We start from the raw sequence: 27,090 nt of genomic DNA, 5'->3' as shown, positions 1-27,090 counted from the left end.
ATGCAGGAAAAGATCCAAGGAAAGAGAAGCATAGAAAGGCGTAGAATGTCATGGCTGCGCAACCTGAGAGACTGGTACGGATGTACATCAAATGAACTTTTCAGAGCAGCCGTCTCAAAAGTCCGAATAGCTATGATGATTGCCGACCTCCGCCGCGGAGATGGCACTTGAAGAAGAAGAAGATCTGAAAATATTTTAATGCACAAATGATGCTACATTTTTATTGTCGTACAGTATAACTTAATATTCAATGATAATGTGTATCCAGCTACCTTAATGAAATGTTTATTGATATGTATGTAAAACTAAGACATTAAACTTCCATTATGATAGATTAAAAAATTTAATGACTTTAATAATTTATAGTTCTGACTTTCACGTATCTAATGATTTTTCTATTACAGTATGAATATTCTCGGCGTGGAACTGGACTCTTCCACTCTACTAGCAATTTTAGCGGTGTTACTTCTTGGTTTTTTGACCGCTGTTTCATTACTGAAGTTTTACGCTTATGTGACCTGCGGATTCTTCCACGAAAAAGTTAGAATGGAGGGAAAAACTGTAATTGTTACCGGAGCGACGGGCGGGATTGGAAAAGAAACAGCACGGGAGTTGGCGAAAAGAGGAGCTAAAGTCATTATTGCTTGTAGAAATGTTGAGTCTGCCAAAAAAGTAAGAGGTAAGTTGGAAGTTAAGAACGGACTATGTAAAAATGTTAGTATTTTTAACTATATTTTGTTATTTTTATTTGGTTGATACGAATACGTATAATAGGGATGTTCACAAATTTTTAAATATAGTTAAATTCAATTAAATTCAATAGATTATAAAATATATAAAAATATAGTAAACATGAAATTATTTAAAAATATATATTTTTTAAGATAAATCAATTCTTAATTTTAATTTTGATGGAGGCTAGAAAAACGGCTCCTCGCAGCGAGGCTACGGTGTGTGACGTCAGCAGTCGTATCAACAACTTGTTGTGTATACGTATTTACGAAGTGTAACCAGTTCTTTAAGTATTTATATAGTGATAATGAAGCCAAATAAGTGGTGTTTGCTACAAAGAGAGGGAAAAACTAGAAAAGGCAGTTATTATGCAAGTTAGAAAAAAAAAAATAAATGCAAATATCTGTACCTCGGAAGGAATCAACACTATGTTCATTTTTAAAACTTTACAGGAGAGCAGTTTTAAACTTTTTTTCACCAAAAAGTATTATTGCTGCAGCTCTTTATTAAGATATCGAAACAATATTTTACTAGAACATTCTTTTTATTGTTATTTACATAATACATTTGTTATAATTAAAAACAAAATTGTTCCTGTGTTTTATAACCCTTTTAACGGACATGGTGTTGTATCCATCTAATAAAGTTATTGTACTGTAAGAATTAGTATGGGGTATTCAATAACAACTACAATCCTATTTGACTTTTACTGACAAAATTTATTTAACCACACAATTTACCTTTACAAATACAAATATGTATGTAAAAATGGCATTTTAGGTACAAACCACTGTCATCCTCAAGTAAGTCTCCTTCTGGATAGTCACTATTCGTATTACTAGTAGGTATGCTTTAAGTTTTGATAAAAATCATGGCAAAATGTAGGAACATTTGACAGTAATGCCAATAGATCGTTATACTTTTGTTGTGATATAAGTATTGGACTTTGTGATACCAGTTGCAAATCTTTTGGCAATGTAAGGTGTCGCCTTCGAAACCTAACAAGGTCAATCTCCTGGTTTTCGTCATGAAAATTACTTTTTAAAAACATAGTTCCAATGCTGTTTTGTTTAACTTGCAGTTAAACACAGTTTGACAGAAGAACTTGTTGTTTGTTAATGTCTCTTTTCTATTAATCAAAGGCGGATTTTAAGATGTTTTGACATCATACAAAGACCATAAATTTTTAAATTCTTCTAGTTCCATAGTATGTACGGTATATTTCATTGAGGTTTGTCTGACTAACTGCTCCCATTCCCAGGGCGTGTAAATAGAAATGTTAAGTTTTTTTCTTTCGCTCTATCAGCGCATGGACAGTGTCCGCCTCCATGTGGGCATTACTCTTTAGTAGAAACTTCTGGATGATAATTTTTACTTTTTTAAACAAGTATTAATGCTAACATTTTTATTCTGGCCGTAACATTTGTAAGACCGTAGTATGATTTCTTCTTTGCTACTTTCAGGAATGACGGTATCTGCCCATTTTAGTAATGCAGATCTTATTTCATTTCCACTACGAATAGTTTATCAGAACTTTTCTCTATATCAGACTGATCTTCGTTATCACAACTCAAGGCATCTCTAATAATATGATCTTCATTTAAAACATCATTGCTTGGTGTATTATTTGATTCTGAAATTCAACAAGCGTATAATATTGGTTGAAAAAGATTTAATAATATTGCTAGTCTAAGGTTGGTATCAAATCACTACATTATCCTTTTGAGGTTATGTTTTTTAATAATTTAAAAATAATGAGCAAAAAGGTAGCTTACCTGTAAATGCAGTAGAAGAATTCGCAGAACTTTTTAGTAGGTACTTCAAGAATCTTTCTCCTACGAGAATTATGGTTCATTGTTCTTATTATTAGTAACAAACCACTGTAAACACACCATAAATAGCAAAAGTATTATTATTAGATCACTAACAGTCTACCTCTCATCATAGAGATATGCGCGGCGGTAATTCACATGCGTAGAGGGACAAAACATTGTCATTGTGAACAGAAGTCCACATGGTGTTTTATCCCTCTAAGTAAAAATGGACTTGGTGTTCTTTTAAAGGTCACTTTTTTTATCAGCAAATGATTTAGGACCGAGTGCTCTACTCCTTAAAATAAAGTTATAAAAGTTAATTATTAGTCTGTAAAATTGTCAAAATTGAAAAAATGGACATAATGTTGTAGAGTATTCCTCTGAGGTACAGATATAAAAACCTGTGGTTTGACAATTTTATGTGAATATGGTGTTAAATTGTTTGGAACTGTAATAAAAATCTTCTCAGAATTGTTTTTAGATGTATTTAGACACCCAGGAACAAATCACCACATAATTGGCTTCATTATCAGTGATTAAATACTTAAAGAACTGGTCACACTTCGTAAATACGTATACAAAACAAGTTGTCGATACGACTGCTGACGTCACACACCGTAGCCTCGCTGCGAGGAGCCGTTTTTCTAGCCTCCATCAGAATTGAAATTAAGAATTGATTTATATTAAGAAATATATATTTTTAAACAATTTTATGTTTGCTATGTTTTTATATATGTTATAACCTATTGAATTTAACAATATTTAAAAATTAGTGAACATGCCTATTAGATCTTGTTAAAGTAGCAGTAACGAAGGTCTCTGAACACAATATTGGTATTAATTAATAGAAGAGTAACTCCGGGAGAGATGGGTCCTGTTTTTTTATATATTAATCTTTGTATTTTTAAAATTTAAATACTATTTTTAAAATTTAATAAAGTAATTTTATTCTTTTTTTATTATTTATACTTTAAACAAATTATATTATATTTAACTAATTCAATAAATTATGTTTTCTCCTAGCGCCACCTATTAGCGTATTAACAAAGTAAACGTTGTTGTATTTATTTCTGGCAGACCTGTTAAATTCAGACAAAATAATAAATTAATAATAAAATATAGATAAATATCATTTGATAGTAAATTTAAATATTCTCTCCCTCTCCAATGGCTCTCTCTCTCTCTATCTTATCGTTTACCCATTTCTGAGGATCGTGACTTCTGCCAATATTCCTAACAATTTTTTTCCATTGGTCTCTATCTTCAGCTGCTCTGAGAGCTTCTCAGAATGAGTTTCCAGCTGAATTCTTAATTTGCTCGGACCATCTAGTTCGTGATCGTCCTCTTGATCTTCTCCCCGGAACGTTTCAAGAAACAATTAATCTCTTCAAACTATCGTAACCTCACCTTGCAGACATATTGTGGACAGCCCTTTTTTAATCTCAAATTGGTTTAGAATGGAAATGTTTGCCCTATGAGCTGTCCAAGGTGTGCGCAGCATTCTTCTTCAGCACCACATCTTAAAGACATCAATTTTTTGGCGGTCGCGTCCGCGAAGAGTCCAAGTCTCTGCCCCGTATAGAAATATTAACATTACAAGGGCATTCACCAGTCTCATCTTGATATTTTGAGAGATAGTTTTGTCTTTCCAAACTTTAGTTAGGCGACTAATCGCATTTTTTGCCATAGCAATACGTCTTCGAACTTCTGCTTCACAGTTACCATGGTTAGTTATAGTAGACCCGAGATAGACAAAACTGTCCACTATCTGATATTCCTGTAATATGTTAGTAAGTTGAATAGTGTGGAATCTGTCGACCACCATTATTTTTGTCTTAGCTTTATTGATGTTCAGACCAACTTTATTGCTTTCGTACTCAACTCTTCGCAGGAGATTAAACATTTCTTGCTCATTTGCTGCTATAAGTGTAGTCTTATCAGCAAATCTTAAATTGGAGATTTTCCTACCAACCACTGTTACTCCATTGGCTTCTCCATCTGACCCCATGCTCATGACATGTTCACCATAAATGTTGAATAAGTCAGATGACAACACGCATCCCTGTCTAACGCCTCTCTCGATCTTGAATTGGTTTGAGAACTTCTGATCTAGTCGTACTGTTGCTATATTGGACTGGTATAGATTTTTAATAAGTGTCACCAGGTGCATTTTACCATCTAGGGTTCTTTTTGGCAATCTTTCGGTCTCCATTCTCACTATATGATCAGCCCATCGAAGTCTCTGAAATTTAACAAATTCTGAGGTTGGTGCCTCTTTGAACAGTTGGTAAAATTCATGGTTGTACTTGGATCACCAAACTTCGTTTTCGTTAATAGGTCCAAATATCTTTCTTAAATATTACGTAAACTAATTACTCTACCGGTAAGATAGTTTCGAAACAAATTCAGATTTCTGCTTTAATCTGGAGCCTTCTAAAAATTGCAAGGCATAGCCAGACGTTGATAAAGATGTTAATAGAGACATGGGGAATCTAAAATTTGCATTCCACGACATGTCTCGTCAACTAAGCAGAAATCCTTAACGAATTTGTTTCTTGTACTCATACAGAGTAGATCCGAATATCCGCTATTGCGTCCATAACGAAGCCATTTTATTGTTGCTTCCTAATAAGACAGAGAAGATTATTTTTCACGTTAAGAACGGCTATGAATAACTGTTCTGATGAGACTTATTAAGTCGAAATACGTATCAACAGATACATGGACGCTTTGAACGTGAAATCAAATCTTTTCTGTCTTTTTCATTTTAATTACTCTACATTATCAAAATTTTACATCTTAAAAATCATTATTTTCTCAGTTATAATTGCACAAACTCAAAAAACTTTATATTGCTGAACAGAGGACTAAAATACCTTTCTAACAAGGTGTCATACAACCCCCGTTTTTATTTAAAATTCTCGAGGGGGTGCTTATAATTCAAAGGGGGTGCTGGAGGGGGATAATATTTTCATATTGTAAATTGTAAATTTAAAAATAAAAATCGACCTAGTTCATGTTTTTTTCACATAGTACATAATAACGCTAAAAATGAATTTATTGCATACATATGGACCACATGGTATATATTTTGAATCCTTATTTTTTTACTAGATATGAAGCGGTTCTGATATGTTAATCTATCTGAAATTTCTTGTCGAACCTGAACAACAATTTTTTCCATATCTACAGATACACTTCATAAGGTTTTATTAAAGCAGAAGCACTGCTTGTTTTTGGCGTTTTTAAGTTACATTAATTAACAATTATACACGCTCGACTGATGGTGTTAACATTTTCTTCAACAGCAGAAAAAAAAAAAATGAACATGCAAAACAGACTAACCAAATGGAATTCTTTAGATCATGCAATAGAATTGGAAAGCTCATGTCGCACAGTGGTAGGTGTGTGGTAGTTTTATTGATAGACTGAGAAATCAGGATGGTACGCGCTTCGTTTAAAAAATCTTTACTCATTAATTTAATCGAGTTAAATAAGAGAATAAACAAAAAAAACTAAATTAATTTAGTACGACACGATAAATATATACATAAAATATACAACAAGATCATAACTGAAATTTTTTAGTACGTACAGTACTAAAAAAAATGACCATTAAATCTGAGATATTTCTCGTTAAAAAATACTAATCGCAATTTATATCTAAATCGTCCTCATCATCTGAATCATCTCCTATATTAATTATCACCGGTTCAATATCTTCCTGCGAATTGTCCACCGCAAACATTTTTTCTTCTACTTTCTTGACGTAGTTCACATAATTATGCTACTGTTCCTTAAAGGGTTTTCAGACGAGGATACTGTATGCGAGATACAGAATTTGCGATGGCTGCTGTATCGGATTCACGGGCATGCTCGTCAGTATGAAAATAGTAGCAGTGCAGTGCGGTTATATTTTTGGATTATGGATGTAGAAGAGTATGTTATGCTGTGGTACATATTAAATAAAAAGAAACTGAAAAGACGACGTAATTTGTGGGTTTATCCTATTGTAGAATTAAGAGAAACCAAGGGAACGTATAATTTGCTGTATCAAGATTTATTGCAAGATCCATCGAAGTTTTTTAATTATTTTCGAATGTCTGTGAAGTCGTTTGAAGAACTTCATAAAATTTTGGAAATTCAATTGAGTAAAAAAGACACAACTATGCGTAAAGGTATTTCATCAAAAGAACGGCTTTCTATGACTTTAAGTTAAAGTTAAAGTCTATGACTTAAATTTAAAATTAATCTGTCTACTTATCTCCAATTTGTAAATATTTCCCTAAATAAAAATGACCGTATTCCTTTCACAATAATGTAGTTTTATATTCGTTAAATAATCAAAATTCCAATTAGCAAACTTTTAAAACTAAACTGTATACGTATGAAACAAAATACCTATGTATTTATAATAAAAACATGTTTATTTCATACCATATTCATTTTGCTGTACTGCAGTCATGGACTCAAAATTGTCGCACATTTGCTTAGAAATTTCGACCCAGTACTGCTGCTTTTTATTTCTATTGCAGTAATCTGGCGATGCTGTATCCCATAGACAGGGATTTGATTGTACCAAACAAATAAATTTGTCATTATCAAATACAGCACGCTCCATTATTTAACTATATTCAGAAAACACCTTCTTTCTTTCGTTGCTCATTCACAATTATTCGACAGAAAATCGCGCGTCTATGGAATGTGGTGCAAAAGTATTCGTGTCTGAAAGCGTTCAATTAACGTAATGTTTCTTCTGTATCTGGCATACGCATTCAGTCGTCGGCGACAGAAAGGTCCGAGATACTGAATTCGGTATCTCGCATACTGTATCCCTCGCGCGTCCCGTGTGAAAAGCTCCATTTGAGTCTATGTAATATCTGCGTCTCGGATACGCGTATCTCGGATACAGTATCCTCGTCTGAAAGGGGGCTTAGATACGCATTGGTAAGCTTCTTTTATCAACCGTTCTACCGTTCTTTCTTAAAAATCAACGTTATTTGAAGCCACATTCCTTTTCACTTGACCCCACACAATCTCAAACGGGTTCAGCTCGCAATGGTAAGGCGGCAGTCTTAAAATCTTATATTGCCATATTTTTCCGCAATTGTTTTAATTTTGTACTTTTCGTATTCATCTCTAAATGCGGCCACAGTATCCAGTAATCTTCCTCGAAGACAATGTTCGTTTCGATTAGCCAATACTTGATTTGCCTTTTGTTCCACAATTTTTTCGGGAAATCAAATTTGCGAGAGTCGTATGACACGTTATCCAAAACGACAACGTTTTCTTTGTCTTTTAGGAAGTTTGGAATTAACGTTTTCTCAAACCATTCTTCATATAGATCACCGTCCATTTCGTCGTGGTAATCAGCGGTTCCCTTCTTGGCCAAGAAAGTTAATTCGGCCCATGCCACAAAACTAGTTTCGCTTCCAGCATGAAGAAGAACAAACCGAGGACCTCTTTGAGGTGGAGCTTGCAGCTAGAGAGCCCTTTTATGAATGCATCTAGTGGATTCTTGATCGCTGTGTCCCTTTATGTCTTTTTGACTGAAATACCGACGTTTACCCAAGTCTCATCGCTATAAACGAGCTTTACATTATCCTTCTTTCTCAATGGTTTTATTTGTCTGAGGCACTTGTGTCTCCAGGATATGATAATATCTTTCCATCATTATCGAATGTCAACCTCTTTTTTATCCATCCAATGGCACTACAGCCCAAATCGGGCCTTGGCCTCCTTCAACAGACTTCTCTAATCATCTCGATTTACCGCTGTTCTTTTCCATGAACGCATTCCCAGGCAGTTCCTGGCATCCTCATCGACTTCGTCTTCCCATCTCTTTTTAGGTCTTCCAACAGGTCTTTTTCCCTGCATTTAATAATTTTCTGGGGGGATTCTATTCTCATGCATGCGGACCACGTGCCCTGCCCACCGTAATCTCTGCAGTTTAGTGTGTTGTGCTAGAGTTGCTCGTAGGTTTCTTCCGCTGCATTCACTGTTCTGCTCATTATGTTTATGCGTATGCTGCTAGTTGGGTAGACTTGTTTGTAAGTATGTTATTTCCGCTCACCGTCAACCGTCTAATTACATATTCAAGAACAAGATTAAAAAGCGTTGGAGCTAGTCCGTCGCCTTGTTTCAGTCCTTGCGTTATCGTAAACGCATCAGTGATCTGTCCCTGAATACATACCTGTGCTTCTGTTTCTGTCATTGTCATTTGCACTAGTCGTATTAATTTTGATGGTATGCCAAATTCTTCCAATATATTAGGTAGAATTGTTCTATCTATTGAATCATAGGCTTGTTTAAAATCTATGAGATCTAGTCTCAATCTAATCTACAATCTAAGAGATTGTAAACGTCCATGTCATATTCCCATGCTTTGGCTAGTATTTTACCTAGATTTTAAATATGGTAAAAGAGGCTAGTCAACCTCTTTTACCATATTTAAAATCCATGTCATTTAATAGCCTCCGAAATGTAGTTTTTGAAAAAGCTGGTAGGTCTTTATCACCGTATCACCGTATCACCGTAGGAAGGGTCGGTCATTCTTCCGTAAGAAATATATTACCTATCTTAGCTGCACTGCATTCTAACTGTGGCTTCTAGTATTTGGGTAATATTGAGATAAAAAGGAATACTGGGATGTTCCAGTTATTTAGTTGTGGTATTACATATTATTTAATGGTATATAAAAACCGCAATTAAACATAAATTGAAATTTTATGGAATCTTTTGTAAGAATATGCAAAATCATCAATATTTGCAATAAATATGCACAATATGCAAAACATATTTGCCCAAGTCTAATCATAACTATTCCTTATCATTATTTAACGAGAATGGAAAATAATTATTAATACTCGTAAGAGTACCTACCAATTAAAAGCGAAAATATTTTGTTCCGTATAATTTAATGTGACAAATTATTATCTATAAAAATTATTTTTTTTTCTGCATTTTAGACGAACTAGCAGAAGACACAAAAAACCAAAATATCATCGTAAAGAAACTTGATCTCTCATCTCAAAAATCAATAAGAGAATTCGCCGAAGATATCAACCGAACCGAATCCAGATTGGACGTTTTGGTCCATAACGCAGGTACAGCGGAAAATAAACTAAAAAAATCAGAAGATGGAATTGAACTCACCATGGCAACCAACCATTTTGGACCATTTTTGTTAACACATCTCTTAATTGGTGAGTAATAGAAATTTATAGCTACAATTTATAGCTCTAATAACAGATTAAACTCTTTAAATTATATGAATCGTAAGATACAAAATAATATTTTTACAATTTTTTTCCCGACGTACCCTTAATGTAACCAAATGCATTCCGGCTTATGCATAAGTGAGAATATCATTATTTACACTAGTAGAGATTCCATACTCTTCTTTTTCTCCTTCTTCTTCTTTTTCTTTTTCTTCTTCTTTTTCTTCTTTTTTTTCTTTTCCTTTTTGTTTTTCTTTATTTCTCTTTTCCTTTTTCTTCTTTTTATTCTTTTTCTTCTTCTTCTGTTTCTTCTTCCATTTCTTCTTCCTACGTGTATGTAGGCCTTAAAGCGTGTTTTTTCTTCAATATTAGCCTCCTAAATTGTTTAAATTATCGCACCATCTTTTTCTTGGTCTGCCAATACTTCTTCGTCCATATGGTGACTTCTCTCGTGCTATTCGTACTATCCTATCCTCTGCCATTCTACTAATGCGTTCGTTCCACTCCTCTCTCCATTTTGTCACCCATCCATTTATGTCTTCTATATTGCATGCTGTTCTTATGTTTTCCCTTCTTTCCCTATCCCTAACAGACTTTTCCCTGATATTCGTCGGAGTATTTTCATCTCTGTTGTTTCTAGTAGTGGTCTCGTTTTAGATATGTCAGGTCTTGTCTCCGCCGTGTATGTTAATATAGGTCTAATTACTGCTTTATAGATTCTTGTTTTTGTGTCTTGTCCTAGGTGTTTGTTCTTCCAGATTGTGTCATTAAGAGATCCCGCCGCTTTACTTGCTTTTAAGCTTTGTTGCCGTACTTCTTATTCCGATTGAATTCGATTCCATACTCTTTGCTGTTAATCAATTTCTCTATACTCCATTTCCATCATATTGATAGCACATTATGTATGCAAATCTCTAAACTGTTGATACGGGTGACTCAATGAAAAGTAGATATTTGTCAACAAGTTTACAGAAGTATATAGGAAAACAATTTTAAATTGAGTATGACCACCAGGTATAAAGGTTGAAGCAGAATAGAATACAATAGTTTTGAGGGTTACTAATCCCTAAATAAAGTTGCCAGTGTCGGAGTGATGGAGATTAACAGGTACTAATGAATTTGCAAGAAATGTAAGATGTTTATTTTATTGGTTATATATAAAATAATTTGTGGCCGTAACAGGGGCCGATTTGTAAAAAAATGAAAATTATTTTAATCAAATTCCATTTCAGATTCACCGCTTTCTTCAGAATCTAAGGAATCTTCAACTCCAATGTTAATTATTACCGGTTCCAGCATTGCGTCAGTCATATTATCCAAATTCCACATTTTATTTTCTTCCTTGTGAGCATGACTAACAGCATTTTTCCAATTTTCTGGAGTTACTTTTGATAAGGAATGTTCTAATAATTGTTGTAAGTCTTCTAATTTAAAAGTTTTGTTGTTGCGTCCGACTTCACCCTTTACTTGAGACCATATATTTTCTATCGGATTCAGATCACAGTGGTATGGGGGTAAACGTAAAATAATTACATCACGGTTTAATGCCATTTCATCAATTATATATTTTTTATAAGCTGCTTTATGTTGCCTTACAATAGGTAATAATTCCTTTTTTGTCGAATTCTCCTTGTACTCAATTGCGTGTTTATCCAACCATTCGATTATCTCTCCTTTTTTCCATGCCGTTGTTGGCAATTTTTCTGCTAGTCTTGAATGGTAACTAGCATTATCCATGACTATGACAGAATTTTTTGGAATTAAATCCAACATTTGCTCAAAATATTCTTCAAAAACGTCAGCAGTCATTTCCTCGTGGTAATCTTTGGTTGATTTTGAGGCAAAACTTAATAATCCGCCGATGACAAAACCGTATTCGTTTCCAATATGGGTTATTATGAGTCTGCGTCCTTTTCCAACAGGAATATTGTTTATTGCAGTAGATACACCTTCGATGAATGCCTGACGGGAACTTTTCACATTTGTATTAACCCATAGATATGGTACAGTATGACCTTCATTTAGCCAAGTCTCGTCCAAATAAAAAATTGTTTTCCCTTCTTATCGGTACTTTTTAATAGTTCTTAGATAATCTCGTCTCCAACATACAATGTAATCTTTTTCAATTAAAACGGATTTTCTTCTATTCTTTTGCAAACGAAATCCCATCTCTCTCAATAGTCCCCATAATTTCTTGTTGCTTATGATTGGTAACTCTTGGTTTTCTCTAATTAATGTTTGGATTTTGTCCAATGTTGGAAATTCTTTGTTAAAAAAAAATGAGTGGACGCTGCGTCTTATCATGTTTTTATGTATTTCTTCAATTTCCAAGGGTTTACTCCTTCCACTCTTCTTGGGAGATAAAACAGTTCCTCCTTTTCTTTCTTTTAGGAATCTATAAATTGTTGCTTCTCCAACCCCTGTCATATTTGAACACATGTTAAAGATTTCACGAACATTACTTAAAGGGCGTTGATGTACAAGTGCATCGTGTACATTTAATATTATATTTTTCTATCTTAGACTGAAGGCACCTTTAAAACTACACTTAACCGGGATAAAACCTGTTGTCGACGTCATTTTTAAATGCAAATAACAAAATATCGACACCAAAAACGTAGGTAGGTAAGACATGAACAATGTACATCTACAAACTAAATGGAAGATGCAAACAATTTTTAATTTATATTATTAGCATAAGCTGTAATGTGGCATAAAAACTACTTAAACTATCATTAGTGAAGCCTTATCAGTAATTCCAGGTAATCGTTCAAAGAAGGTATTCTTTTTGTGTCAGGCGATAACTTGTATAGAAAACAATAATCACCTTTAAATTACTGTTTACAATAATTTATTTCGTGAAACATTGAATTCTCTCGTTAATCACCCGTGTATAATTAACAATAATCGTGTGGCATATATACCGACGTTTTTTACGCACAAAAAGGTATAGTGAGATTAGTGGACACTTATTTTACAGAAGATTTTTGAAAAGATAATGAATTGTTGACGACATCTTAAAATATTAATTTTTTTTATTTATTTCAAAACAAGTATAGGGTGACGCCTACGGTTTTTTGACCTGTTGAGGATTTGCATACATAATGTGCTATCAATATGATGGAAAAGGACTATATGTTTGTATATGTTACCTAGGTTATTTTTGTATTGTACCATTTTTGGCAATCATTCTGGGGAACTATCCCTGAGAAGTTTAAAGAGTTGGTCGGCAGTGCGGATACCTGTTCGCAAATATTCTCAGCCATGATGCTTGTTTTCTATCAACTCCGCTTCATCCTTCCAGTTCGGCCTTTAATATTATTTGTAAGATACGATACTGGTTACCTCAAGAAATATGACCATAGACAATGGCTGTAATCGACCTTTGTAGCAATACCCAAAAAGTGAAGTAAGAATTGCTAAAACTCTTGAATATGAAATTACCGACACACAATTTGGCTTTAGAAATGGTGTGGGCACAAGAAATGCTTTGTTGGCTTGAATGTGCTGGCCCAGAGATGCATGGATATGAATCAGGACATGTAATTATGTTTTATAGATTTTGAAAAGGCATTTGATAAGGTTCAACATAAAAATCTTGTAAATATATTAAAAAGCAAAAATATTGACAGTCGTGATATGAAAATTATATCTAATTTATATTGGAATCAAATTGCCGCGGTAAGAGTTGACAACCAGAAGCCGAAATATCAAAATATAGAAAGGAGTCCGCCAGGGTTGCGTGCTGTTACCACTACTTATCAATGTTTACAACGAAGCGGTATTTAAAGAAGCGCTCTTACATTTAATAAAAGGTATATCTATCAATGGGAAAGTGTTGAAAGTAACTTGAACAAATTGTTCAAGAATTATTATTAACACGGAAACAGATTTGCAACAATGTCATACAACGACTATATGTCAAAAATCCTTCAATGACACAAATTAAGGAGACAAACTGTCACAGGTAATGTAAACAAAACAATAATAAAGGCGGTGGGGTTAATTTTGCTGGTGAGTTAAATCTTCTTTATTGATGAAAAACATGGCTAGTTGTTAAACTACCTAACTTTTGTATTATCCAACTTAAGCCAATGAATCAAAAAACAAAATGTTGAGAAAACATGAGGCTATAGTTTTAATTTTAATATTTTATAAATGCTAGAATATTCCACAGAGCAATGCAAACTTTAAGAAAAAAACACAGTTTATGTCGTACACCCGGTATACAATAAAAATTTACCTGTTTAGCAACCATATTATTATAACGATATTGTCAAGGAATAAGGCTATAAAATATTTAAAAAATCACTTAAATCGGTTTAGGAGATATCTTCTTCTTTATGTGCCGTCTTCTACCAAAGGTTGGCGACCATCAAATGATAGGTTTCTCTGTTTTGTGCCGCATGTATTATGTTCGCAGCTTCTGGTATTTGAAACCATTCTCTCAAGTTTTTCAGCCAGGATTTCTTCTTTCTGCCCAAACCTCTTCTACCTTCAATCTTGCCTTCCACGATAAGCTGTAGCAGACTGTATTTATCATTACGGAACACATGGCCCAGGTATGATGCTTTCCTCCTTTTAACAGTTGTTAACAATTCCACCTCTTTACCCATTCGTCTTAATACCTCTGTGTTGGTCACTTTGTCTGTCCAATTTATTCTTAGTATGCGTCGATACAGCCACATTTCTAGAGCCGCTAACTTCTATATAGTTGCTGCTGTTAACGTCCACCCTTCAACTCCGTAAAGTAGCGTAGAAAGTACGTAGCATTTCGTGGCGCGCCATCGGAGGTTAACGCTTTGGTGGCGGTTGCTTAAGAGCTTTCTCATTTTGATAAATTTGGATCTTGCTATTTCAATTCGGATCTTAGGAGATATAAGACATCAAAAATTACCCATTTTTAAGGTGGCCGGTTAATTTTGGAGTGTATTTATGAGAATATTGGTACATATGCATTTAAAATAAAAAACAAAATACAATTCATGTGATACTTTGTCCTAACGATAAAAAAACATGGCAGAGAAAATAAATTTCCACTATTTTTTGAAAATGACACATTTGTTTATATCATTGGAAAGTAGAAAGTTTTTGTATTTAATTTAGGTTAAATGATACTTTTGGTATCAAAATCTTGGTATCAAAAACTTGGTAACAAAATCATTACCCAAATGGACTAGTTTATATTGCAGCATTTCTTAATATTAAAATTATGCTGTAAACGAGAGAACATCTTAAAACTTAAGCTTTAGGATACACAACTCAATATTTCACTGAAATAAAAGCAATAAATTCTCGTATCTCCCCTAGAAAACCGTTAACAATATAAAGCAGATATAAATAATTACGCCAGCCAGCAGCTGTTTGTAGTATTTATGAGACGCACGGGAGAATATTCTTGCTACTATTTTATGTTCTTTGTGTAATATATTCATTTTAGAACCAACACGTGATGTTTCCAATTATACCAAATAAAAGTGTATTTAAATGTGAAAAAGTGACAAATATCTCTTTATATCTCAACATATTGTTACATTTTTCCTAGCATTTGTCAATTCCTGCACTATCGACCATGCCCGATAATTTTTGAGACGAAAAAAATAGTAACAGAACGAAACCCATTGTAAAAGAAAGAAAACATAACAAAAATGAACGGCAAGAAATTTAAATTCAATCAACTGAATCAACACCTCTGGTACTGGTACTAGTGCATATGTTTCTTATTTAAGTAATACATCCTTCTGTGATTTACATTTACGTAGGTCCGTTCACACTATTTCAATACAAACACTACAATTTTGTCCCATATTTTAACAATTACTAGAAACTTCGCTTTGAATTTAATTTTCAGATAATTTACATGATACTACATATTTTCCCACACCAGTCAGACACCCGGTAGGTCTATTTGAACCTTCATATTATCCTGTTCATGTGTGAACTTGTACTTTACATAGATATTTACATGTATCCTATAGTGTATTTTTATGTATGAGAGAGTAATAAAACAATAAATTATGTATGCAAATCCCTAAACTGTTGATACGGGTGACTCAATGAAAAACAGATATTTGTCAACAAGTTTACAGAAGTATATAGGAAAACAATTTTAAATTGACTATGACCACCAGGTATAGAGGTTGGAGCAGAATAGAATACAATAGTTGTGAGGGTTACTATACTCTGTTTTTTAACCAGGAGGAGTAAACTAAAAAGACAGATTCACACCCAAGAAAGTTACTAGAAAAGTCACCAAATACATCTTCTTTTTTGGGTTTGAATAATAATTTTTCGAATTCACTTCCAATATATATTATTTAGTATTTCTAATTACAATAAAAAAATGTTGGACTGTTATGAAAAAGTTGAAGAATTTTTAGAGTTTATTTATCACATTAAAGAAGAAAATCGTAAAAAGAACGTATACGAAAGCGATATATTCGTGATAAAATGGTATCTAAAATCCAATGGAATTTTACAATGCTACTGTTGAAGTCTGCTTATATTCCAATACAAGATAAAGTAATGTGCTAATAAAATTAGCATTACTTTAGTAAATCTTGATTTTAACAATAACTATTCTGCAAAACTAACCTGTTGCCTGTTTTATTTTTGCTAGCTTGGCTGTTATTTTCATTCCAGAATTATCAATTTTGATTTGTTTATTTATACATGTTTATAATGTATAAGCAAATAATGTTTTGTTTCTCATTTGAAGATATATGACCCAAATCTACCCGACATTTTTTAGGTGTAGAGGAATAATTACCACTAGTACTTGGCATCGAATCCACATTGTTATCTTAATAACACTAATATGTCGCGAAATAGTTCTGAAAAGAACTGTTTTTTATATAAATACAAACGAAATATCTAAAAATGTAAGGAATAACGCAGAAAATACAAAAAAATCGTCGATATACTTAAATATTGAATTTTAAAATTTCACAAATGTCATTAGTGTCAACATGTCATAATTTAGTGGAGTAAACTTGCCTGCGGTTGGACCAATTACAAACAAGCATTACAGCGCGGAAAATTTGAATTACTCCTCCTGGTTAAAAAACAGACCATAATCCCTAAATAGGGTTGCCAGTGTCGGAGTGATGGAGGTTAACAGGTACTAATGAATTTGCAAGAAATGTAAGATGTTTATTTAATTGGTTATATATAACCAATAAAAGTTTAATAAGTACCTACCTATTTGCAAAATAAAGTTTAATTCTTTAGATAAAATAAAACGTTTTATTTTATCTGAAATGAGTGCATTCCACGAAGTAAGGGTTTCAACAATCAAACATTTAATTCTTTAATTCCAGGAATCTACGACAGTAATTGACTAGATAATTAACTTCTAAACTTATTTCACAGAAAATGTGATAGTGGGTTTTTCCATTTTGTAGGAAGGTCCAAGTGGCGTATTCAAAATTCTTAACAGTTCACTAAAAGTAGGTACTTCAGTTGCAAGGTGCAGTTTATTGTGTATACTAGTGTTATGGAAAATTTGGAAGTGCCGTTTGTAAACGCCGAAAAATTGGTCCTTTAACAGTTAATGAAAAAACATTAATATTTAATTCTTTTAAATCATTTACAGACAAACGTTTATGTGAAAGTGTTGATGAGACCGTTGAGTTAGTTAGCAGTACACTTGGTGTTGGGAAATCTACGATTTACTGAGTTATTAAAGAAGAGAAATGTGGTAGTTTTCAAATGCCACGTAATGCTCCAGGGAAACCAAAATTTCAAATAGAATATCATTTTAAAGAAGGACTTCGACGGAAAGTGCATGAATTCTTCTTTAGACAAGAATTTCCAACATTGGATAAAGTTCTTGTCTCAGTTCGAGATGATAAGGATTACCCAGAAATGAGTCGAAGTACGTTATGGAAACTTTTAAAAGAAATAGGCTTCCGCTGGAAAAAGAATCCCAAAAAGTCTATTTTATTAGAAAGAAGCGATATTGTCATATGGAGAAGACATTTTCTAAGAACCATAAAGGAAATGAGAAACCAAAAAAGAAAAATATTTTATCTTGATGAAACATGGATCAACGAGGGTCATACACCAAATAAATTTTGGCAGGATGAAACTGTTACAAGTCAAAGGCACGCTTTTGTAAATAACTTATCTACTGGTTTAAACCCACCATCAGGAAAGGGACGCAGGCTGATAATAGTACACATTGGCAGTTCAGACGGTTTTGTTGAAGGTGGTTTATTAACTTTTGAATCAACTCGTACCGGTGACTACCATGAAGACATGAACGCTGATGTCTTTCAAGAATGGTTCGAACAAATGATAGATCTTCTTTCTAAGAACTGTGTAATAGTAATGGATAATGCAAGTTATCACTCCAGACTTATAGAAGGACTGCCCACAACCAAGTGGTTAAAAAAAGACTTGCAGAATTGGCTGAGTTCAAAAAATATTACGTACCATCCCGGATCTATAAGAAAGGAACTTTATTCGTTGTGTGCCCTTCATAAAGAAAAATTTAAAAAATACGAAATTGATGAAATTGCCAAAAATCGTGGAATGACAGTACTTAGATCCCCACCATATCATTGTGAATTAAACCCGATTGAACTGGTATGGGCACAGATAAAGAGTGAAGTTTCAAGAAAAAATACCACTTTTAAAATTCATGATGTTAAACAGTTGTTTTTGGAGGCCGTAAATAATGTAAAACCTGAAAACTGGGAAAAGGCAGTAAATCACACTATTAAAGAAGAGGAAAAAATGTGGAAGCTGGACAATATTACTGATAAAATGATCGAGCCAGTTATTATAAATCTTGGTTCTGAAAGTTCATCTTCTGAATCTGATTTGGATTTGCAACAAGTAGCTGTAAGTTTTATATTAATATTTTTATTCATCTATTTAACATACCTTAGACGGTTTTAAAAACTCTTTTTCTCTTTTGTAATTTTTAAAAATTAAAAAAAATGTGAATTTTTTAAAACCTTTTTTAATATAGGCCAGTCAGTTCTAATATAGTGTGTGATAAAAGAGGTCACTTTTGTTTACATACACATAACACTTTATAACACTGAAATAATTCATTTATTTTTTCATTTATTAATTATTCAAAGTAATTTTTCAATTAATCTTGAGGACGCCCATGGAGTGGTCGGAGGTACCAGTTAAAATTATGCTAATTAGTCTCTCGTTCATAAAAATAAACTATAGTACACTCAATCTTCATTAAATTAAATTCGCGTACACAGGCAATCACCAACACTACTAATTTTTATTAGAATCTTTTTGGCCAATTCTGCAGTGTGTCAATTTTAAAACTTACAATAGGCTATATCTCACGAACAACAGCTCATATCGAAAAATGCTTGAAACCGTTGCTAGGATAGTAAGGGGGAACTAAAATAACGTGAAAGAGAACTCACCCACATCAGCCCCCTAGGCACCACCCACCACAACCAAAAAAGTTTAAATTGCAAACCCCTACTTGTGATTCATCATTGAAAAGACTATAAAAATGCTATTCAATGGTATAAATAATAATTATATAGGGTGAAGCAATAATTGTGAAACTTTGGCTTAAATGGAAAATTTAATTAGGTTTTTGTTGATCTACTTCTTCTTAGTCGTTAACCTAATGCAGGTATCGTGATATCATGAAGCTATTAGCTAAATTTCCCAATGTTTCCTGTTGAACTACAAATTTGTTTAAAATGTCAATTAAGTAAATGCTAAAGTGGGTTCCGTTGTTTTTAACAATAATACGGCCTATTTTAAATAAACAATATACAGCCTATATTTAAATTCTGCACGAACTTTGGCAAATGGTGTTCTAGTAATAGCGCGACATGCTTGCGTAATTCTTTCTCGCAATTTGAGTTTTATAAACAACCGACTTGGGGTAATCCCATAGAAAAAAGTCAGGTGGCGGTAAGTCTGGTGACCTCGGTGGCCACTCAATAGGACCTCTCCTTCCAATCCATTTGGTTGGATAATTAGTATCCAACCAGTGCCTAACTGGAGCTGCACAGTGGGGAGGTGCTCCATCTTGTTGGAAGTGCAGAAAATCTTCGTCTAGAGCTAGGTTGCTTTGATCGTTCCTTTGGTTTACTAATTCATGCACAATATTAAAGGTTCGATGGTGTTTTCCAGCATATCAAGATAAATGTTGCCACTTAAATTGCCTGGTATGAACAAGGGACCAATTATAGCATTGCCTAATATTCCTGCCCAAACATTCAGTTTTTTACTCTCTGAATCCATGCGGGTTCGCATCACTCCAGTACCGACAGGTTTGTTTATTTTCATTACCATTCAGCATAAAAGTACATTCATGAGTAAAACAAATATTTTTTATCATTCTCGGTTCAACGCGAATTCTTTCAGTCATGAGATCACAAAACTCAAATCGTCGGTCTGGATCATCATAAAGAATTTGTGTTTTGTACGGGTAAAACTTATGTAATTTCAACACCTTTCTAACCGACTTATGTGAAAGTCCTGTCATTGTAGATACTTGACGTGTTGATGCAGTAGGCTCTATTGCAAAATTTCCAAGGGCCTCAATTTGGGATGCTTCATTCAGTAATCGTGGAGCATCCCTTTTTTTATTTTGCACTGATCCCGTTTCTCTAATCTTTTCAACTAAATCGCGGACGTACACGTGACTTACATTTTTGACCGGATGCTTTTCATGAAATATTTAAGCTGTTCGTAAATAACACTGGTTCTGGGAGGCAAATATGAAAATGAGCTCCACGCATTCAGGTATACTGTAAACCATCGTGACAACTACAGCTGAATGACAGTACCGATAGTACAAATGATGAAAGCTAATGAGATTTAAAATTCTCAAATAAACCAAAAATTATTGAATCTAACAGAAACCAAAAAACAGATGTTTTCAACTTGTTTTTCAAAAACGGCAAATTAAGTTTTTATTTAACAAAAAAAAATCTGACGGGCATTTATCATTAAAATAATAATCCGGGAGATAGCATTACAAATATAAAAGTCATATTAAGCCGGCTGATATAACACCCTGTATAATTATTAAACAATAATTATACAGGGTCATCAACACACTCAACAAAAACCTCATTAAATTTTCCATTTAATCCAAAGTTTCCAGACCAGAGAGCCACCAACCTGAGTTGGTGACTCTCTTACCGAAAAAATGTGTGCTCGGCCACTCAGCCGCCGATTTGGCAAAATAAATTTTGTTCTCCTCGTCGGCCGAGCATCCGAGTGGGGTCCCATCGAGCCCATGTATGCCGCACATGACCTCAGTGCTCGGATTTCGCGAATATATCTTCACTTGATCTGCCTGAGGGGCCTAGTCCGCTGTTGCTGTATATAAAAGACCTGACGGGCCTTTTATACTTGATTATGATATTATATTTCTCACCCGTTTTAAGTCATCCGCGATGACCTAGACAGAAAGCGTTTTTTGTTTTTTTGTATTTTTGGTATTTTTGTTTTTTTCCCTAAAACTAACTAAAACTATCCTAACTAAAAGTATGCGTGAGGTGGGGTGTAGTCCCAGGTGTATACGTCCATCACACACCCCGTGTATATTGTATTTAAATCTAAATAATGTTTTTCGTTGCTTTCTGTCTAACTTTACATTCGTTTTTTGGACTACTGCGCGACTATCTCATTCTTTGTCATTCATTTTGGTTTTACCTATATCCTGCTATCTGCTGTTTTGGTCTTCTGTGTATCGTCCTGATGTTTTCGTTGTAGTTTGTCAGCTCTTTTAGCATTCTGCTAGGATGGTTTCTTAGTACATTAAATATTTCATACGCTCGTTCGTCCAGCGTGCGTAGGATTCTTTTTTGTCCTGAGTCTCTATATACCTATCTCAACGGTACATATCGTGGTATTTTTAGAGCATCTCTAATTATTTAGTTTTGGGTAGTCTGGATTTTCTTCCTGTTGGCTTTACAGGTGTGTCCCCACGCAGGGAAGGCATACGTTAGGACAGGCAGGACTATGCTGTTCGCAATTCTGATTTTGGTTTTGAAGTTAAGTTTGCTTCTTCTGCCTATGAGTGTAGAGAGCTGAGCTTGGCTTTGTACGTCGCGTTTTTTGTCGAGTATAACCCCTAGGTATTTTGCTTGATTCATGCATTCTACTGGGGTGTTTCCTATCGTAGTTTCTCGATTAGGTACACTTCTTCCGTGACTAAACATTATAGATTGTGTTTTATCGGGATTTAAGGCGATTTTCCATTTTATACACCATCTTTGGAATTTATTCAGTGCTCTGCAGATGATTAGCTGCATGATTCGGGTCTCTCCAGCTAACAGCTATTGCCGTATCGTCAACGTAAAGACTTAACAAAGATCCTGGTTCTGTTGGCGTGTCGGCCGTGTAAATGGTGTACAGATAAGGCGACAGCATCGCTCCCTGAGGAACACCCGCCTCCAGGGTCCCGACTTCGGACAAGGTTGTCCCTATCCGAACTCTGAACCTTCAATTGGCTAGATCGGCTTCGTCGCCTCGCTGTACCCCTGATTGCTCATTTTGTAGAGGAGTAGGTGTTTGTAATTTAAACTTTTTTTGGTGTGGTGGGTGGGGCCTAGGGGGTTGATGGGGGTGAGTTCCCTTTCATGTCATTTTAGTTCCCCCTTACTATCCTAGTAACAGTTTCATGCAGTTTTCAGCTTTTCATATCAGCTTTTGTTCGTGAGATATAGCCCATTGTAAGTTTTAAAATTTACACACTGTATATACTTTTCATACCATTAATAATACCTCAACAAAACACAAAAATCGTTTATTGGCGTAATTAAATTTAATAATTTCACACAGTAATTAAGATGATTATATGACGTCGATGCTCTTGCGTAAGATATCATCTTACTTTCAATTTATCAACTAGACAGTTTTCTTTTAACAAAATTGTATTGAACAATTATCCTTAATTGACACTCAAAAACTAAAACTTTTCAGTACGTTTGTTTAAAGATTTTTTTCAAATTTATTTTCTTATAGAGAGTATGTTTTTAGAAATATCTGAACAAAACTTTGTACGTATAAACTTGGAGTGTTTACTTTTAAATAATGTACATAATTATAATGTTTTTTTAAATTTATTTTTATTAAAAAAATATTATATTTTTGATAAGTAGCAGTCATAGTGCCCTTTTCTACTGAGAATGTCCTTTAATAGTAGGGATGGTGGTTATTAATAATAAGGTACTACAATATGTTTTGTGACAATGTATAAAATACTGGATTTCTTCGCCTTACATATAGCTAGAACAATGATTATTATGGATTAATAATAAAAAAGGGTAGGCCTATTGTCCATTAGACCTCAGAATTTTCATTGTCTGCAGCAATTGGGTAGTCTCAACACCTCAAAACACTTCAAAGTATTATAAAATGTATGACATACGGTTGGTACAAATGATAATAAGGACATAATATTGTCGTACTTTTGTTTGCTTATGGAATGCAATTGGCTTGTTAAAACATTTAGAGGCTCAGGCCAGGGTAATATGTTGTATCATTTTATTTATTTTATATTCTTATGAAGGGGTTACGTTAACAACTAACATAACACACATATTTATTTTACATTAAATAATTATATTTTACTGTATTTTCCAGATCTCCTTAAACGTTCAGCACCTTCCAGAATAGTCGTAGTAGCTTCAGAATTATACCGACTCGCCTCACTAAATCTAGACAATCTTAATCCTAGCAGCACTTGGTGCCCTGAGTATTGGTACTACGTATCGAAATACGCCAATATATGTTTCACTTTAGAACTTGCGAGAAGACTGGAAGGCACTGGGGTAACAGTCAATTGTTTGCATCCGGGTATGATTGACAGCGGAATTTGGAGAAATGTACCCATACCGCTGAGTTGGGGTCTAAAATTAATAATAAAGTGTAAGTAATATTTACCTTAAATATTTTTGGACACTTGAACGAAACAAGTATTTGATTAGTTGTTTCACTTCATTTCTAGAAACTTTGTATACTTGATAGATATTCTCTGACTTCTGAATTAGTATCTGTTCTAGATATTTTTTTTATATTTGACCTTTAATATTATTTCTGGTGTACACCGTTGTTTTACACAGGGAGTAGAAGTGCAGGCCTATGCGGATAATCTAGTAATTATGGCAAAACGAAAATATAGTAATATTTTATGTAGGACACTCCAAAGAACATTCTTCTTCTTCGTTTACCTCATCCTTTAAGGACATTGACGATCATCACGGCCCATTTTACTTTGAGTGCAGCAATTCTGAATAATTCTATTGTTGTTTTTTGACTCTATTGCTTTAACGTTTTCAACTAGGACGTGCGTCTTCTCCTGGTCCTCTTTTTCCTTCCTCTTTCCCTTGTATAACCAATCGCATCAACTCATATTTTTCATTTCACATCCCAAGTACTTGTATCTGGGTACTTTCTCTAAAACTTTTCCTTTAACGTAGATTTTTTTGTCTTCAAACTTGTTCTTACTGACAATCATGATTTTTGGTTTTTTTTTGTTCAGAGCCACTCCGTACCTCTTGCAGTACTGAGTAGTGCGATGAACCAAAATTTGCTGTATGCATGGAGAATTGTATCGATTACATATATGAGTATATATAGTGCAGTTCTTCGAAGAATAAACAAAGAACGGGAGCTGTTGATCACCATCAAGAGAAGAAAGTTGGAATATCTTGGTCATGTGATGAGAGGGAAAAAGTACCGATTGCTCCAGTTAATTACCCAAGGAAAGATTCAGGGCAAACGAAGCGTGGGGAGACGACGTATATCTTGGCTGCGCAATTTAAGAGACTGGTTCCAGTGCACATCTAACCAATTATTTAGACCAACAGCCTCAAAGATACAAATAGCAATGATCATTGCCAAACTCCCTAGCGGAGAGGGCACTTGAAGAAGAGGACTATATGAAATTATCCACTAGTGTTTCCTTAATTAATATGCGTTCATTGATGTCTTCCAATGACTCTTTAAACATATCCTCTGAGCACATATTAAAAAGAAGCGGGAATAATACACATCCTTGCCTAGTAATTCTAAGTGTTTTGGTGACTGTTTTTATTTTCTTTAGTTTGAGTTTCATGTTTGCTAAAATAAGGTTGTGGTCACTTGCTATATCTGCCCTTGGGAAGCTTTAGTCGATACTGTGGCGTTACGGAATCTTCGGATTATAATCATATAATTAATCTGGTTTCTTGATATGACGGTAAGTCATCTCTAGGGGCTTTCCAGTTTTATATTCTTCGGACTGGTAGCTAGTACCATATCTTCTTGATAATAAGTCGTTGACCTTGCAAAATTGAACTAGCTTCTCTCCTCTCTTATTACATGTTTATAGTCTATATTCGCCTTCTACTTTTTTATCTCTTCCTTTCTTTATCTTCGTATTGAAGTCGCCTAAAATAATATTAACTTCCTCTTTTTTGGTTTTTTCCAGTGTTTTATAACTCATTGTAAAAACTGTTTATGCTGTAATGATGTTTATAGTGCACGGCATGGCGTTTAATTTGATAAATCTAATTTACAAGTGCAAGAACATTAAATAGAAGGCTGGCCTTCTAGGCTGGCCTAGATATCAACCTCGCGAAATCAGAGTACCTATCTACAAGTGAAGAAGACATAGAAGATCTACAGATTGATGACAACGTAACAATCAAAGGAAAGGATAAATTCAAATACTTGGGGTTTATAATCACGAAAAAGGCAACAACAGAGGAAGAAATTGCACAAAGATTAGGACAAACAAGAACAGCAATCCGACAACTTAACTCAGTATGGTGGGATAGACACCTAAATATGAAGACAAGCACATATTTATAGAACATTATTGCAAAGTATTATGACATATGGGGCTTGAAATTGCATCATAAACAAGAAAAACAGCAGTAAGATAGTAGCAACAGAGATGGAATGCCTGCGAAGATGCTGCAGAGTAACAAGAATGGATAGGAGAAGTAATGACGAAATAAAGCAAAGAACATCAATAGAAACAGACATACTAACATATCTAGAACAAAAAAAAGTGGTATGGACATGTAAGAAGAACTAGCGATAGCAGATGGATAAAGAGAATAACCGAATGGAGCCCCATAAAAAGGAGGAAAAGAGGACGACCCCGAAAATCCTGGAGGAACGAAGTAGACGAAGCCATGAGTAAGATAGGCCTAAACGATGGAGAATGGGACAACAGAGAGAGATGAAAACGGTTGAGCGAGGGAAGGCAGTGAATACTGTAGAATCCCTGATTATATATATAAGAACATTAAATAGCTTTATTAGGTGGTGCGACAGAGAAAAACTCCCTGTTAATACTAGAAAAACAGTAGTAATCAGTTTCACAAGGAAACGGAACTAATATTACATCTGGATGTCCTCACTATATGGAGAAACTGCCAAAGAGGCGAATGGTAATGCCATTTGGTAAAAATAACCAATACAGAAAAGCTTCCAATTTGGACATGTCCCAGGATACATAGGAACTTTTTTATTGATACATGCATACCAACTGTATCATTTGTTTCTTGCGACTGATATACTACTACACGTAGTGTGTGAGCGTGAAAGAGAAATAGAATAAAAGAGAGTGAGTGAGAGATGTGGGGACTGATTTTGCTTGGGCAAGATTAAATAAAAGAACTGTGTTCCATATCTACCTTTTATTTGTAAAATTTTTAATACATTTATCTTTGATTTCAGGTTTCTTTAAAACCCCAAAACAAGGCTGTCAAACTTCGGTATTTCTAGCTTGTTCCGAAGAAGTTAAAAATGTATCAGGACGTTACTTCAGAGACTGTTCTGAAAAATCCTTGAGCTCAGGAGCTCGAGACGTATCTAAGGCGAGAAAATTATGGGAGTTATCAGAAACTTTCGTAAATTTAAGGAATGATGATCCTAAACTTTAGTCATAAATATTATATTTATATTATTTTAATTAAATTTTTTAAATTTAAAGCGTTTTATAAATATTTTATACTAAAAGTAGTTTAAATTATAGACTTTATAATTTATGTAGAATGTGATTAAAATGTTTAAGCGGGTAAATACGTATATAATAGAACAAAAATAAATACGATAGTATTGTTTTATTGTTTTGTATTCCTTACCCTAGACTTCTAATTTATATTGACTTTACTTAACGTATATTGTCAATAGTAATACCACTAGTGATTAAATTTTCGCGATAAGTCTGTCGATTTACTTCTAAACGAAACTGAGTTGCTTGCATACACCACGAGTCCGTAGGACGAGTGGTGTTTTCTTTAAGAAACTCAGTTGAGTTTAGAAATAAAAGACAGACTTATAAGCTAAATTAAATCACGAGTGGTATTTTATTAGAC

At 34.0% G+C, this 27,090-nt stretch overlaps 1 protein-coding gene across 4 annotated transcripts in view; it reads left to right on the top strand.

Annotated features, from left to right (window-relative positions):
* Positions 1-26,838, top strand: part of LOC140441164 (retinol dehydrogenase 14) — a 58,208-nt gene extending 31,370 nt beyond the window's left edge. For all 4 annotated transcript variants that reach the window (XM_072531639.1, XM_072531638.1, XM_072531636.1 and 1 more), the window contains exons 2-5: positions 405-679; positions 9,515-9,751; positions 23,363-23,647; positions 26,450-26,838. In XM_072531639.1, coding sequence (XP_072387740.1) covers positions 406-679; positions 9,515-9,751; positions 23,363-23,647; positions 26,450-26,655 — 1,002 coding nt within the window. In that variant the 5' untranslated portion in view covers position 405 and the 3' untranslated portion in view covers positions 26,656-26,838. The remainder of the gene's footprint in view (positions 1-404; positions 680-9,514; positions 9,752-23,362; positions 23,648-26,449) is intronic.
* The last annotated feature ends 252 nt before the right edge of the window (positions 26,839-27,090 follow it).

This window comes from Diabrotica undecimpunctata, chromosome 5 (assembly GCF_040954645.1).
Source record: "Diabrotica undecimpunctata isolate CICGRU chromosome 5, icDiaUnde3, whole genome shotgun sequence".
Lineage (NCBI taxonomy): Eukaryota > Metazoa > Arthropoda > Insecta > Coleoptera > Chrysomelidae > Diabrotica > Diabrotica undecimpunctata.
Note: the sequence above shows the minus strand (reverse complement) of the source record. Positions and strands in the feature narration are given on the sequence as shown.